The 17,310-nt window shown below is 49.8% G+C and overlaps 1 protein-coding gene across 1 annotated transcript in view; it reads right to left on the minus strand.

Moving 5' to 3' along the window:
- Nucleotides 1–17,310, minus strand: part of LOC119969932 (ankyrin repeat domain-containing protein 31-like) — a 273,205-nt gene that overhangs the window by 177,151 nt on the left and 78,744 nt on the right. The window contains exon 5 of the mRNA XM_038803900.1: nucleotides 11,225–11,316. Within this exon, the coding sequence (XP_038659828.1) occupies nucleotides 11,225–11,316 (92 nt within the window). The remainder of the gene's footprint in view (nucleotides 1–11,224; nucleotides 11,317–17,310) is intronic.

Genomic DNA, 17,310 nt, shown 5'->3' on the forward strand with positions numbered 1-17,310 from the left:
AACAAAACCTGTGAGATCCAAAACGGCCTGTCATTCAACAAACCAGCATTAGATGTTGTTTGATGTCACAATCAGCCCACTCTACATGTTTTGTATTCATGCTCGAGTGTCCTTACAATCACGGGGCACTGTGTGTGCCACGGTGGAAACAGTTCAGCCACCATTTAAAAATAAATAAATTTGGAGTACCCAATTCTTTTTTCCAATTAAGGGACAATTTAGCGTGGCCAATTTACCCACCCTGCACATCTCTGGGTTGTGGGGGTGAGACCCACGCAGACACAGGGAGAATGTGCAAACTCCACACGGACAGTGACCCAGGGCCAGGATCGAACCCGGGTCCTCGGTGCCGTGAGGCAGCAGTGCTAACCACTGTGCCACCATGCTGCCCTCAAGCCACCATTTAATGAGCTCTGGGTTTTCACAGTGCTGAAAGAGTTGGAGGAGGGATACTTCTGACAATAAAGGATAGTACAAAGAAAAGAGAGAAAAAGGATCTTAGCTCAGAAAAATAACAAAGTAGAATCAGTTTGAATGGAACTAGGTGGGAGTTGTTTATAGGCCCCCCTAACATTAGGTGTGGTGTAAGGCGGAGTATAAATCAGGAAATTAAAATGCATATAACAAGGGTAACAATGGGGACTTTAGTCTTCATGTAGTCTTCATGTAGACTAGGAAAACCAAATGTGTTACTGAAGACAAGTTCATGAAATGTATGCAAGGTACTTTTCTAGATCAGTATGTCAAAGAAGCAATTGGGCGATAGGTTATTTTGGATCCAGCTAGTATTGTGCAATCAGAAAGGAAGGGTTAATGAATAATCGTTTAGTATGGGGGTCTCGAGGGAATAGTGACCATGATAGAATTTCATATTGAGTTTGAAAGTGATTTATTTAAGCCTGAAACTAGGATCTTAAATCTAAACAAAGCAAACTGTAGGTATGAAAGGCAAATCAGCTAAGGCAAATTGGAAAATCATCTAAAATGTATTTCGAGAAACAAGCAATCGCTAGCATATCAATAATAAATAATGTGCAACACATGTGCATTATTTTAAGAGACAAAACCCCACAGGTCAAGTGGTCCAACTGTTGCTAACATGAGAATTTACGCATAGCGTCAGATCAAAAGAAGAGGCTTATAATGGGTGGACTTTTCTGCTCCGGAGACGAAGTGTAGCAGCAGATGGGTTAAGTGGCAGGTTTCCCGCTGTGCTGTGGGATATCGCACCTGATTTTACACTTTGAACCTTATTAATTATGCATCGGTGAGCAACTCTCTGAATCAAATGGTGTGGTGGGCACTGATTCCACCCCACCATCACCTAATGGGATCGAACCATACTTAAAACGCCATTTGAATACTCGTGTTCACCCTCTATAGCCCAGCTGTGTTCACCAACAACCCCAAGATGGTCCTCGGGACACAGAGTTTAGCTCTGAGCTTTAACCATAACTCCCAGGAGGCTTTAATAAGAGCGTGTCTGGCAACACCAGGATATTTCTTACCAAAGAAATGGCTCCAGAAGGTCCACCAACCTCACCTTGCCAGCCTAAGTTGTCTGGGCAACTGTCAACAAAATATCCTGCAGTGCAGGAAGAGGATGAATGATCTCAACTGCACTGCCAGGGGAAGACAATCTTCACCTTACTCTGAACTGTCCCTCTCGTAAAAGCATCATGCATTCAAAGAGTCACATTCCTCAGGGATCTCAGCGTTGAATGTTTTTTTAAAATTCATTCATGAGCTGTGGGCATCACTGGCTAGACCAGCATTTGTTGCCCATCCCTAATTCCCTTGTGGTGATGAGCTACATTCTTGAACCGCTGCAGTCCACGTGGTGTGGGTATACCCACAGTGCTGTTAGGGAGGGACTTCCACAATTTTAACCCAGTGATGGAACGGCAATATATTTCAAAGTCAGTGCATGGGGGTAACCTACAGGTGCTTCCACGTGCCTGCCACCCTTGTCCTCCTCGATGGTAGGGGTTGTGTGTTTGGAAAGTGCTGTCTAAGGAGCTTTGGTGAGTTTCTGCAGCGCATCTTGTAGATGGTATACAATTTTGCACTGTGCATCGGTGGTGGAAGGAATGAATGTTTGCAGAAAGGGTGCCAATCACACAAGTTGCTTTGTAATTGATGGTGACAAGTTTCTTGAGTGTTGGTGGGAGCTGCACTCATCCAGGCAAGTGGAGAGCATTCCATCATACTTCTGACTTATGCCCTGTAGATGGTGGACAGATTTGGGGAGTCAGGAGGATTCCTAGCCTCTTATGGACACTTTACATCATCAGCATCTCCTCTATCACGTTGCACAAGCAACATCTTCAGCGTTTAATGGGGAGGGCTCGGCACACACAGACTTGCTCGCATGCTTCCCATCCTCAAGACAGATCACCAGAGATGCCATAAGTCCCATCCCCCAGGCCACTTCAATGGAGGATGCTGGGGATACTGCAGATGATGTCACTGCATTCACCTGCACTCTCCACCAGCGCAGAGATACACACCCTGGTAGTTCATAGATCTAGGTTAGGCTCTTCGTCACATCCTGGAGAACATCTCACTGAGAGTTCTGTGCAGCAGGTGGGGGCAGTAACAGCCAGGTCTATGACACTCAAAGCACTGCTGCAGAACAGGCACCTGCTGAGACCAAATTAGATGATGAGCCTCTGGAAGTGGCTGTCACTAACATGCTGCAGATTCAATGTCAGGCAGTGAAACATCAGGCAGAATTGAGAGAGGCAGTGAACAAACTAGAGCAAAGAGGAGTCCATTTGCATTCTGTCTAATGTCATGGCTCCAATATGTGAGTGCCTGGAGGTCTCCATGGGAAGGGTGATGGCTGCCTTGGAAACCTTGGTCTAGTAGGTTCTGCCAAATTTGCATTTGGACATGCACTCCATTGCTCTAGACATAGGTGGGATCCATCAATGGCCAGCCAAGAGGAGATGGGGAACCTAAACATCCCTCCAGGAACCCTGTCTCCTCAAGGAGTCAGGTAGGGGCTCGGACACTCACAGGGAGGAGGAACATCAACTGGACACCCCTGGGCATCTACCCAGGTGACTCCGAGTGTCCAACCACTCCTGATACCCTATGCTTGCGATCCCAGCACCTCCAGCTTCACAGGCAGAGTAGAATGCACCCGTCTCACACTCAAAGCAGATCACAGATCAAAGTGATCAAAGACAGTAGGGCGAAGCAGTCAGCAGGCTTCCTCCACGTCAGCTCCAGGTGTCAGGGATGTACCAAGTTGGAGCAGTACAGTGAGGAAAGAAATATTTAAAATTCTGAGATCACTGTGGGGGCACGGATTTTCACTCACTGTACCTATCATGCAACTGTTTCCTGTTATTGACATTTGTCTCATGATTTGGACACATCATTCCATCATTATGCATCTATGTGCCCTCTCATTGCGTGCGTGACCCAAGCTCTCAGTCTGTGATTACTTACCTTTATGAGCCTCAGATTCAAGGGATGTTCAGCAGATTCATGTTAATCCCGCCCCTTGTGTAATGTCAGAGAGATGTGTCAAGCTCTTTTCTGAGAGTGTCTGCACCTTCAGTGTGGAACAGTTAGGCTTTACAATAAATCATAGAGTTGTGTGTGTTCATTTTTCTTTGACGGTTACAAGTTATGTTATTTAATCAACACTGAGCTGTCTTCATAGTTTGAGCAAAAGCATATGCCCTGCAGCCATTACGGTTTCCACAACCACGTGTGCATCTCTGCACAAAGTGTCTCATTCAGGTAGCCACAACGGCGTCATGAGCAGGTGACACATGTTGTGTTGGTGTGCTGCCTTTCCCTCCCCACAATGGATATATACAGCTTTGGCTGCTGACCTTTCCAGAGATGAGGATCTTGTGATCATTGAGGATTGTAGGTTCAAGATCGATTGCTGACCCTGTTTGGGATATTACTGGTTTCCGATCACTGGATTGGCTCTAAGGAACAGGCGAAATGTGCGCACCCCCCTGGGCCTTACTCATGCTGGAGCTTTGTGGCTTTCAGAGTGTCGCAACCACATCTACCACATCGTGCCACTGTGAGGGCATGCTCCCAAGGATGCTTACCATCATCACTCTCTTCAGGGGCGGGATTCTCCGACCCCCCGTAGGGTCGGAGAATCGCCCGGGGCCGACGTCAATTCCACCCCCGCCATGTCCCGAATTCTCCGCCACCCGAGATTCGGCGGGGCGGGAATCGTGCCGTGCCGGTCGGCGGGCCCCCCGCGGCGATTCTCCGGCTCGTGATGGGCCGAAATCCCGCCGCTGACAAGCCTCTCCCGCCGGCATGGATTAAACCACCTCTTTTACTGGCGGGATTGGCGGCGCGGGTGAGCGCCAGAGTCCTGGGGGGGGGGGGGGGGGGCAATCTGACCCCACCCCAGGCGGAGACTTCCGTACCTTTGGGGCGGCCTGACGCCGGAGTGGTTCACGCCACTCCAACAAGCCGGGACCTCTCGACCGCCGGGTAGGGGAGAATCCCGGCCCAGGTTGCTGCCCTCCCAAGTCTTCAATGCCAAGGAGTTCTCAGCCTCCTCCGTGAGTCCCTGTCACAAATGATCTCTCCTTTGAAGCACCTGGTGTGCAGGGCACGGCAGACGATGACGAAGCTGGACACCCTCTGTGCACAGCAGACAATGACGATGATGGACACCCTCTGTGCACAGCAGACAATGACGCCCTCTGTGGACAGCAGACGATGACGATGATGGACACCCTCTGTGCACAGCAGACGATGACGATGATGGACGCCCTCTGTGCACAGCAGACGATGACGAAGCTGGTCGCCCTCTGTGCACAAATATTTAAAGGGCTGGAGTGCTTACAGGGTTGGCTGCTGGGTGTCAAAGGACACCAACTCATCATTCTCAAAAGTGCCTTGGGGGAGAGATACAACATGGCGTATTGTGTGACAAGATCCATAATAGAGCAAAACATTGGCATCCTGAAAATGTGCTTCCAATGTTTGGAACGTTTTGGTGAGGCTCTGCAGTACTCTGCACAGAGGGTGTCCAGCATTGTCGTCGTCTGCTGTACACAGAGGGTTTCCAGCATCGTCATCGTCTGCTGTACACAGAGGGTGTCCAGCATCGTCATTGTCTGCAGCACACAGAGGGTGTCCAGCATCGTCATTGTCTGCTGTACACAGAGGGTATCCAGCATTGTAATCGTCTGCTGTACACAGAGGGTATCCAGCATTGTAATCGCCTGCTGGCACCTGGGAGTGACTCAGGATCTCGGAGTCGCGCTCCCAGGGTACATGACACAAACATACTTTATGTGCTTCTGATAATCACACTCAAGCAATGTTGAGCGAGTGGAACCCTTTCCTGTTAATGAAGATCAGGGGCTAATGCCAGGGAGCTCTTAAAAGCAATATGTCTGCAATCAATCGCATCCTGCACGCCAGTAAAATCTGAGAGCGCCACAAATCCCAGAAATCTAGCACCCTGGCTAGCATCATCAATTGTAAACTTTGTGGATCACTGAAACAAGCCATTTGCATAAGCATTGAGTGTGGCGGTGATCTTCAGGAGCACTTGCAAAGGATGTCAATGTGGTGTTAAATCCTCCCATAAAATGTGGCAGATATAAGTCACCACATCTCTTGACAATCATAGACATGTACAGCCTTGACCCTCATTCTTTTCCTAATAGGAAAGACATCTTTGGTAAATCCTTGGTCGTGCCTGTCTCCTCCGTGGGATGGATCCGACCTCCTCAGTTTCTGGCTCTTTCTGGGTCTCTCCTGGACCATGCATCTCAGGCCTGGCTCCTCCATAAACTACGCTCGATGGTCCCGGGCTCTTCTCCTCCTCCTCCTCAATCTCCTGCTCCTCACTGAGCGCTCCTTCCAGTGTTAAATCCTCCTTCTTCCTGTGGATAGATAGATCCAACAGATGAATTCAGATTCAGCAACTATAGTAGACTTCCCACTCTCAGCCAGATATCCTTTGTCCTAATGAGCATCTGAGCTACTCACCTTTCCCAGTTGCAGCTTTGTAGTTGAGGCGTCCCCTCTTAAATTATAGGTGCTTAAGAAGCCACCCCAATAACCTGAGATCTCAAATGCATAGAGGATGGAAGAGGCTCGAGTACAGCCACATTATGGTCGTCCTCACCAAAGGCATTCATACAATGCCTGGTTTTGATTAGAAATTAAGCCTGTCTTGCACTTTTTGAATGACTGGATGCCTTTTGGTCCCTAACCCATGTCAAATGGACAATGCACTTTACGGGGTTTGATTGAGCATCTTGCAGGTATCCAGCAGCTGTGCTCCCTTCACACACTCTGACATTTAAATAGTCAATGAAAACCCCTCTAATTTGAGCACATTGACTATTGCTTTCCCCACTGACTATTGCTTTCTCCACTGACTATTGCTTTCTCACATAAAAGCACACCTTAGAACCATAGAATTCCTACAGTGCATACAGACCCATCTCACTGCTGAACGCAGACGCCAAAATACTGGCCAAAATCCTAGCTAGAAGACTGTGTACCTGAGGTGGTCACAGAGGACCAGACGGGCTTCGTCAAAGGTAGACAGCTTACCTCGAACATCAGGCGCCTGCTGAACGTGATAATGACCCCCTCCAGGGAGAGAACACAAGAGGTGATCGTCTCCCTAGACGCAGAAAAGGCCTTCGACAGAGTCGAATGGAAATACCTCATAGAGGTGCTGGAGCGGTTCGGGCTTGGAACAGGGTTCACATCCTGGGTAAAGCTCCTATACAATGCTCCCATGGCGAGCGTACGGACCAACAATACCAACTCCCAATACTTCCAACTGCACAGGGGCACCAGACAAGGATGCCCACTGTACCCGCTGCTGTACGCCCTAGCGATCGAACCACTAGCAATCGCGCTCAGAGCAGCAAAAAGCTGGAGGGGGATCCGAAGGGGAGGCAGAGAGCACAGAGTCTCACTCTATGCAGATGACCTGCTCCTCTACATTTCGGACCCACAGAGCAGCATGGACGGAATCATTGCGCTCCTGAAAAAGTTTGGAGCCTTCTCGGGCTACAAACTCAACATGAGCAAAAGCGAGATCTTCCCAGTACACCCGCAAGTAGTGGGGGCAGCACTAAAGGGGCTGCCGTTTAAACAAGCCCTACACAAATTCCGCTACCTGGGGATCCAAATAGCCCATGACTGGAAAGGGATCCACAAATGGAACCTCACCAGTCTGACGGAGGAAGTAAAAAAGGACCTGCAAAGATGGAACACACTCCCACTCTCCCTCGCGGGGAGAGTCCAGACGATCAAAATGAACGTACTGCCCAGGTTCCTCTTCCTGTTTAGATCCATCCCGATCTACATCCCCAAGGCCTTTTTTCAAAGCGCTGGACAAACTAATCATGGCGTTCGTATGGGGTGGGAAAAATGTGAGGATTCCAAAGAAGGTCCTACAAAAAACAAAATCCAGGGGGGGGCTAGCCCTCCTTAACCAACAATTCTACCACTTGGCGGCGACGGCCGAGCGAATAAGGGGATGGATCAAGAAGCCAGAGGCCAAGTGGGTGCGCACGGAGGAGGCCTCCTGCGTGGGGACCTCCCTCCGGGCCCTCGCCACGGCAGCACTCCCATCCCCACCTAAAAAACACTCCAGCAGCCCGGTGGTGATAGCCACCCTCCAATCCTGGAACCATCTGCGGCACCAATTTGGCCTGATCAAAATGTCGGACAAAGCTCCCATCTGCAACAACCATAGGTTCACACAAGCACTGACTGACGCCACATTCAAAAGGTGGGGGCAGGACGGAGGGACACTGACAGTCAGGGACCTATACACGGACAGCAGGATCGCAACACTGGACGAACTGACAGAGAAATTTCAGCTAGCCAGGGGGAACGAGCTAAGGTATCTGCAGCTTAAAAACTTCCTACGAAAGAAGACAAGGACGTACCCACAACCGCCACGACAGACACTACTGGAAGAACTACTGGACACAAGCATACTAGACAAAGGAAACGGTATGACGACTGACTGAAAGGGCCGACACCGTACTGGACGAAACAAGAAAGAAATGGGAGGATGACCTGGTGATTGAGATAGGGTGGGGACTCTGGAGCGAAGCACTGCATAGGGTCAACTCCACCGTGCGCAAGGCTCAGCCTGACGCAACTAAAAGTGGTACACAGAGCCCACTTAATAAGAACCCGTATGAGTAGGTTCTTCCCGGAGATGGAGGATAGATGTGAACGGTGCCAAGTAGGCCCGGCCAACCATACCCACATGTTCTGGTCTTGCCGCAGACTTGTGGAGTACGGGACAGCCTTCTTTGAGGCAATGTCCAAAGCGGTGGGGGTGAGGGTGGAGCCATGCCCGGAAGTGGCGGTCTTCGGGGTTTCGGACCAGCCAGATCTATTCCTGCGGAGGAGGGCAGACGCCCTTGCCTTTTCCTCCCTGATCGCCCGCCATAGAATCCTGTTTGGCTGGAGGTCAGCAACACCACTGGGGGCAGGCTGAATTTCTCCTCCAGCTCCTTCAAACTAGGGAAAGTCCCATCTATAAACAGGTCTCCCATCCTTCTAATGCCTGCCCTATGCCAGCCTTGAAACCCCCCCGTCTATCTTGCCCGGAGCAAATCTATGATTGTTCCGTATTGGGGTCCAAACTGAGGCCCTCTCCTCCTTCCTGTGCCTTCTCCACTGACCCCAGACCCTCAGTGCCGCCGTCACCACCAGGCTCGTGGTGTATCGTGCCGGCGAGAAAGGCAGCGGTGCCATTACTAGTGCCCCTAGGCTGGTGCCTTTGCATGACGCCGCCTCTAGCCTCCCCCAAGCCACCCCATCGATCTGCTCTACAAGCCGAGATAGATTGAGCCTGTGTAGGGCATCCCAGCTCCTAGCCACCTGTATACCTAGGTAACAAAAGCTTCTCTCCACCATCTTGAGTGGGAGCTCTCCCAGTCTCTCCAACTGACCCCTAGCGTGGATTACAAACAGCTCACTTTTCCCCACATTCAACATGTACTCCGAGAAGCTCCCAAAGTCCCTTAGGATCCGCATGACCTCCCCCATCTCCTCTAGCGGTCCGAAATATACACTAGCAGGTCATCTGCGTAGAACGAAACCCGGTGCTCCTCCCCCCCCACCCCCCACCCCCAACCAGCCCCCTCCAGTTCCTTGAACTCCTCAGCGCTATGGCCAACAGCTCAATTGCCAGGGAAAATAGTAGCGGGGATAGGGGGCACCCCTGCCCCATCCCTCGGTGCAGCCTAAAATACTCCGACCTCAGCCGGGTCGTGGATACACTTGCTACGGAGGCCTGATACAGTAGCTTGACCCACCCTATGAATCCCTCACCAAATCCAAACCTACCTAACGCTTCCCTGTCAAAGGCTTTCTCTGCATCCATTGCAGCCACTACCTCTGTGTCCCCTCCCTCCAAGGGCATCATGATAATATTTAGGAGCCTCCTCACATTTGTGTTCAATTGCCTGCCCTTGACGAAACCGGTTTGATCCTCACAATCACTCCCGGGACGCAGTCCTCTATTCTGGTAGCCAAAATTTTAGCCAGCAGATGGGCATCCACATTCAGGAGCAATGTCGGCCTGTAGGACCCACACTGAAGCGGATCCTTCTCCCTCTTCAAAATGAGCGAGATCAATGCCTGCAACATCGTCGGGGGGAGGGTTCCTCTCTCCTTTGCCTCGTTAAAGGTTCTTAGCAGGAATGGGCTCAGCAGCTCCAAGAATTTCTTATAAAATTCTACAGGGAAGCCGTCCGGACCCGGGGCCTTGCCCGACTGCATACTTTCTAGGCCCTTAACTATCTCCTCCAACTCAATCGGGGTCCCCAGTCCCTCCACCAGATCTTCGCCCACCCGTGGGAACCTCAATTGATCCATAAATTGCTTCATCCCTTCCCCTCCCCCCGGGGGCTCTGACTCGTACATCTTACAATAAAACTCCTTGAAGACTTTGTTGATCTTCTCTGGGCCCAAGTCCGTGTTACCTGCCTTATCCCTAACTCCCCCAATTTCTCCTGCGAAGTTGGTGCACCAGCATCCTACTTGCTTTCTCCCCATACTCATAGATTGCCCCTTTCACCTTCCTCAGCTGTGTCTCCGCCTTCCCAGTGGACAGCAGATCAAACTCCGCCTGCAATCTCCGGCGCTCCTTTAGCAGCCCCTCCTCAGGGGTCTCCGTGTACTTCCTGTCTACTCTAAGTATCTCTCCCACTAGCCTCTCCCTCTCCGCCCTCTCTCTCTTCTCTCTGTGGGACCTAATAGAAATTAACTCCCCTCTAATAACTGCCTTCATAGCCTCCCAAACCGTTGTTGCTGCTACCTCCCCTGTGTCGTTTGTTGATTTTGGTCTCACCTTGTCTAATACAACAAAGGTTCACTAGATTGGTTCTTCAGATGAGGGGATTGACTTATGAGGAGAGATTGAGTAAACAATAGCCTATATTTTCTCCGGTTTAGAAGAATGAGAGGTGATCTAATTGAAATATAAAATTCTTAAGAGGCTTGGCAGGGTAGATGCTGAGAAAATATTTTCGCTGGCTGTGGAATCTTGATCACAGAGCTAGTTTCAGAATAAGAGGTTGGCCAGTTAGGACTGAGATGAGGAGAAATTTCTACACTCAAGGTTTGAGATCTTTGAAATTCTCTACCACAGAAGTGTGGATGCTCAGCCCTTGAGTATATTTAGTATAGTGTTCAATAGACTTTTGGGTACAAAGGAACCCAAGGGATGGTGCAGGAAGGTTGAATTGAGGTAGACGATTAGCCATGATCTTGATGAATGGTAGAGCAGGCCTAAAGCCCAGCTCCTATTTCTTATGTTCAGGTCGTTATTGGGAGACAAATGCATTCCACAATGCCATCTAGTGCCCAGAGCCTACAACTACATTGTGACGGACAAGCACAGCAAAATTGAAGTGACAGCGAGCTGGAAATCTGGCCAGATTTTCCTCCGACAGAGCCCAAAGGCACCTCAGGCTTTACTGCCACAGCTGAAATCAGCTATCAATCCAAACTCAGGATCAAATCAATGATCTTTTCAATTTGTATGGATCAGACAGGGAAGGTAACAATGGCATAGCTTTGGGTACAATTTTTGTTTGCTAACTAATTTTGTACTGTTACAATTCTCTTTAAAATATGATTTACAGTATAATAATTGTAAATCTATCAGCAAATCCAGTGACCAGCATTCTAATGTAATCTTCTGTTACAGAAATCGGTTACATACCTCGACTATAGTTATGATCAACATCAATGTGGGTCACTGGGGGGCTAATTCTTCCACTGCTTGATGTACCAGCCAAATGGGTCACACCAGACCTAAGAAAAATTGTTGTACTTAATAAACCAAAATGCATTATGACAAAATAGTATTTCTTAAGCTAAAAGTTTATTAACATTTTAACACCTCCAAGCCAGCTTAGTTATCCTAATATTATATTAGGAAATATAATTCATTTAAACTCAATGAGATATTGAGCTAAGTCACATCTTAGAATCCATTGGAAAGTTTATGTTCGCTAAATGATAAAAAAAAATGCAAGTTTAAATTTTGGGGGCTGACATGTCCTGTACACACCCCAGCTGCTGTTAGGCTTTAAGCGCACTTTTATACAAATAATGCAAGTTACATTTTGGATAATTTTTCTGGTACTTTAGTTGTATTGCAGTGTGGAAGCCACAATATATGGCACCATCATGTGCAATAGGCAATATTTTCTGATATGCAAGGGTCACCAAGCAAAGTGCACGGGAATGCAAGGAAGACAAGGAGTGCCATTTTATTTTCCTTGAACCAACATCTTCACCTTAAAACACAGACTGTGCATGAGCCTGCAATGGGTTAAACTAGACATCTGAAAGGGCGTTAGGATTAATATATTATCATCGATAGATAAGTGGTTAACGGTCAGGGAGCAAGAATAGAGATAAACAGGGCATTTTCAAATTGACAGACTCTTTGGTATTGAAGCCTTAGCTATATATTAGCTTTATATAGAGCACGATTCCACGCTAGGGAGACTGAGGGTGCGATCTACTGGCTACGTCACGCCGGCCACGAAAGCAAGGGGGCCGGATAGATAGCGGGAAAGGCCGAAATCGGGAACTATGCCTGGCACCAATTGGTTTCCAATCTAACCAGCCCTCACCCGTTGGGAGATCCAGATCCCATGTGGCATAGCGAGAAACCAGGGGCAGCACGGTAACACAGTGGGTAGCACTGTTGCTTCACAGCTCCAGGGTCCCAGGCTCAATTCCCGACTTGGGTCCTGTCTGGGCGGAGTATGCACGTTCTCCCTGTGTCTGCCTGGGTTTCCTCTGGTTTCCTCCCACAAGTCCCGAAAGGTGTGCTGATAGGTAATTTGTACATTTGAAATTCTCCCTCTGTGTACCCGAATAGTCGCTGAAATGTGGCAACTAGCGGCTTTTCACAGTAACTTCATTGCAGTGTTAATGTAAGTGACAATAAAAATTATTATTAAACCAATAATCACCAATTAAGACCAATCTCCACCCCATTAATGGTACAGACCCCGTATCGAACGGCCTCCCATGATCTAATCGCCTCCCCAGCGAGCAGTCACGCGGGTGCCGTTCAGTACATCTATTTAAAAACGTGAAGCTCGCGCAATGGCTGCTGTGGGGATCTGAGGAAGTGAGTAGCCATCTTTGGAATCGTACAATCAGCTCGAGGGCACTGGAGCCGCTGTCCCAGTGTTCGGGCGTGGGGTGGAATCGGGCTGTCTGTGGGGTGAGCCGCCATCGCTGTGGGGGGCGGTTGTCCCTGGTCCGGGGACAGTGAGGAGACTCAGAGCCCGGGGGTCCGTCACGCCATAACGGAAGCAGCTCCAGCTGCTGCCTATCCATCCCACCAAACACCCCTGTGACAGGGCCCTGTCCATGGAAATATATTGATGGTCACTTTAACTCCCACTGACTATGGCGGCTGCAGACCGCACAGTTGAAGACTATTGCTAATGGGTATTGAAATGCAAGCACTTCACAGCTCCCAAGTGGTTGTGTAGGATGTGTGTCTTGTGAGTTCCTGCTTATGGATTAAAAACTTTGCAGGCTGCTGTTTTCTGCAGCCTGGAAAACAGACAGGCAGGAAGGAGAGATTTGCTGCTGCCTGTTTTCTGAACAAGGAGAAGGGGAAGGGGAGCTTTTTCTCTCTCCTTTGTCTCAATTCCATTGCTGAGAGACTATTACAGATTTGCAGGACAGAGAGAGAGAGGGACAGGACATTCTGCAGGCAAGGCCCTGGCCTGGGCTTCAGCCTGAGGCCGGATTTAAAAACTGCCTGCCTCCCTGTCAGCTTGCTTGGAGGATACTGCTGCTGCCACTTGGATGCTGTGAGTCTGCTTGCTGCCACCTCTTTACTTCAATGCCTGAAGTGAGGAAGGAAGGGAAAAGGGTGGCAGCTGTTTCACCTGAGTGACTTGTTAAAGGCATACAGTCTGCTTTGCAGCTTGGTGGTGCTTTTATCTGTACTGCTGCCTATTCAATGTTTTATGTCTGGAAGCTGTGCATTGCTGTTACTGCCTCTTTCTCTGTGGCCTGGGGCAAGGAGAGGGAGGAAGTCAGGTGCCCTGCTGCCGATGTTTTGGAAGGGAGGGTGATGGCCTGAATCAATTGCACAACTTGCAGGATGTTTGAAGGACTGCTTTGCCATTTACTGGTGCTGTAATTTGAACTGCTGATTGTTCAATGTTTATGTCTGGAAGCCGTGTGTTGTTCCTCTTCTGCTTCTGTACCCTGGACCAAGGACTGGGTGGAGCAGATGATCAGATGCTGGGACTGCAGGAGGAGGAGGAGGAGGCTGGTGGCTCACCTCAACTGGACACCTTGGAGATCGTGAAGATGCAGGTTTGAAGGATGTTGGCAGCTTTAGTATGAGGATGACGGTTTTCTGTTTCAAGTTTGGAGACCGTGTAAATTGCTGATGTTTTTTGTGCTATTGCCAGTTGTTTAATGTTCAGATGTCGTACGCTTGCTATTATATTGTTGCTGTCTCTTGTTTAATGCTTGGGACTTGTTTACTGCAGCCCCTTTTTGCTTCTAAGGCCGGGAACAAGGAAAGGGAGGGAGTAAGATGACCTACTGCCAGTGCATGGGAGGGGGAGGGGTGCTCTCACGCACCCGCCTCACTCTCTGACTGTGGGGAGGTGGGAGGCGTTTTGAATTGTTGGTTGGTGTCTGGAAGCCATTTGTCTGTTAGCCGCAGCCTCTTTTGTCAGTGGTCTTGAATCTGGAAAGGGGTGTTCACTCGCTCTTCCACCATGCCTTGCAGCAAGGAGCTGTGGGAACGGGAGAGAGGGCGAGTTGGCTCGGATACTGGTAACTTTGTTACACTATTGACCATTTATTGTTTGATGTCTGGAGACCGTGTATTTGTTAGCCGCAGCCTGTTTGTCTGAGGTGGGAATCCAGAAAGGGGTATTCACTTGTTCTTCCGCCATGCTTTTCAGCTAGACGCTGTAGGAAGGGGGAGAGAGGGTGAGTTGGCTGGAATGCAGGTATTTCTGTTATATGCTGACTGTTTAATGCTTAATGTCTGGAGGCCGTGTGTTTGTTAGATGCAGCCCCTTTTGTCTGAGCGGGAGTCTGGAAAGGGGTTTTCACTCAGTGTTCCACCAATCTTTGCAGCTGGGCTCTACGGAAAGGGGAGAGAGGGCGAGTTGGTTCGGATGCTGGCAAATTTATTATATTGCTGGCTGTTTAATGGTCTATGTCTGGAGACTGTGTGTATGTTAGCCGCAGCCCCTTTTGTCAGAGGCGAGAGTCTGGAAATGGGTATTCACTCGCTCTTTCGCTATGCCCTGTGGCTGGAAGCTGCAGGTAGGGGAGAGAGCGCGAGTTGGCTCAGATGCTGGTAACCTCACTATATTGTTGACCGTTTCCTGTTTGGAGCCCGTATGTTTGTCAGACTCAATCTTTTTGTCCATGGCGGGAATCTGGAATGGGGTGCTTTCCCTCTCTTCTGCAATGTTCTGTGTCTGTATAGCTTCCCGGCTGGTCTGCTGCTGCAAGATGTGGGAGGGGGAGGAGTGGTAGATTGATTTGGATGCTGGTACCTTCCCAAGCAGGGGGATCTCTGCATACTTAAGAACAGGCACCAGTCTCCCTCCTCAGCACGGATTACAAGCTCTGTCTTCGTGCTTTGGCACCGTGCTGGACCACATGACGCACCCTGACCAGTCCTCCATAGTCCCGGGTCAAACCATTTATGATAATATTCATCTGGTCCGGAACCTGATCCACCACTCCCAGAGGGCTGGTCTGTCAGGTGCCTTCCTGTCCCTTGATCAGAAGAAGGTCTCCGACAGGGTAGATCAGAAGTATTTATTCGGGACTCTGGAAGCATTCGGGTTCGGAAGGCTTTTGGTCGCCCAGATCAATGGTTGCCCACTACTGCGGAGTGTCTCGTTAAGATTAACGTATCCTTGACGGCACCCTTCGCTTTGAGAGTGTCAGGGCTACCCCTTGTCTGGCCAACTCTACTCCGTTTGTGCCTCCTGAGGAGGATATTATCGGGACTGACTCTGCGTGGGCTGGGCATCTAGGTGGTCCTTTCGGCTTACGCTGATGACATGCTCCTAAAGGCGGCATAGTGATTAGCACTGTTGCTTCACAGCGCCAGTGAACCGGGTTCGATTCCCGGCTTGGGTCACTGTTTGTGCGGAGTCTGCATGTTCTCCCCGTGTCTGCGTAGGTTTGTTCCAGGTGCTCTGGTTTCCTCCCACAAGTCCCAAAATATCTGATTGTTAGGTGAATTGGACATTCTGAATTCTCCCTCCATGTACCCGAACAGGCGCCGGAGTGTGGCAACTAGGGGATTTTCACAGTAACTTCATTACAGTGTTAACGTAGCCATGATGTGGAGATGCCGACGTTGGACTGGGGTGAGCACAGTAAGAAGTCTTATAACACCAGGTTAAAGTCCAACATGTTTGTTTCAAACACTAGCTTTCGGAGCACTGCTCCTTCCTCAGGTGAATCAAGGTGATTCAGGTGAATCACCTGATTCACCTGAGGAAGGAGCAGTGCTCCGAAAGCTAGTGTTTGAAACAAACATGTTGGACTTTAACCTGGTGTTGTAAGACTTCTTACAGTGTTAATATAAGCCTACTTGTTACACTAATAAAGCTCATTATTATTATTATTAGTGTTCACGGACCCTGCTGGCCTGCAGAGGATGTGCGAGTGCCAGGCTGTGTACTCTGCGACGTCCTCGGCCACGATCAGCAAGGCCAAATGTTCCGGATTCCTTTTCAGTCCATAGCAGGTGGACCCCCTCCCAGAGGAGCTCAGGCCTTTCACCTGGATAAAGGACCAACATCCTCTACTTGGGAGTTGTCTTTGCCCGGTTGAGGAATCCTGGCCGTTAAACTGGCAGGAACTCGAGGCCAATGTCACTGCTCGTTTGTGACGCTGGACAGGACTGCTCCGAGTGCTGCCTTACAGGGGCCGAGTTCTCTTCATAAACCAGCTGATTGGCTCCATACTCTGGTAGCAGCTGGTCACTTCGATCCCTCTCCCTGACTTTGTCATAAAACTCCAGAGAATGCTCGTTTGCTTCTTCTGGGAGACTGCACTGGGTCACTGCTGAGGTTCTGAGTCTCCCGCTTAGGGAGGACGGTCAAGTGCTAATTGTCCTTCCACCCTGCAACAATCCCTCTACTTATAGCCTTGGTGTGCTCTGCCGGTGTATTTCTTCCACCAGGTGCACGTCCTGAACTATGATGTGTAGCTTCTGTTCCTAGACCTGAGGGGTCTTCGTTATTCCCTCCAGGCGCTGCCCGTCTTTTACCATCACCTGCTCAAAGTTTGGAACATGGTCGCTTCGCACCGCAGCTCACACCCGTCAGGAGTAATGTCTGTCGTCAGGGAGCCACGACTCAGGAATCCGCACCTCTACCAGTACCATTTCTAATGGCTGGTTGAGCAGAGGGTATGGCTGTCAGGTGACCAGGATCGGGCACGTGTTGGGTAGTGGAGGAGTGGGTTGGATGATACCCTGTGAATTGGCATATCAAGCGCCGATGGGTGTCCAGCTCACAGTTGATGCTGTCCGTGACCTTAAAGCGGTCATGCTCGGACCTGACAGCACTCGTGGTCTCGAGGAAGAGCAGGTGTGCGGTGGACTACAGTCTGAGTGGATCCCTATTCGGACAGAATTCTCCCAAGCCCGAAACCTCCCATGGGAGCCGGAGCCCCACAACGGGCGAGATTCTCCGCAAATGTGGAGAATCGTAAAGGCTGCCGTGGGACAGGCCATGACCCACGGCAGCCTTCACGCCCACTTCCGGGACC

Source organism: Scyliorhinus canicula, chromosome 8 (genome assembly GCF_902713615.1).
Source record: "Scyliorhinus canicula chromosome 8, sScyCan1.1, whole genome shotgun sequence".
NCBI classification, from domain to species: Eukaryota; Metazoa; Chordata; class Chondrichthyes; order Carcharhiniformes; family Scyliorhinidae; genus Scyliorhinus; species Scyliorhinus canicula.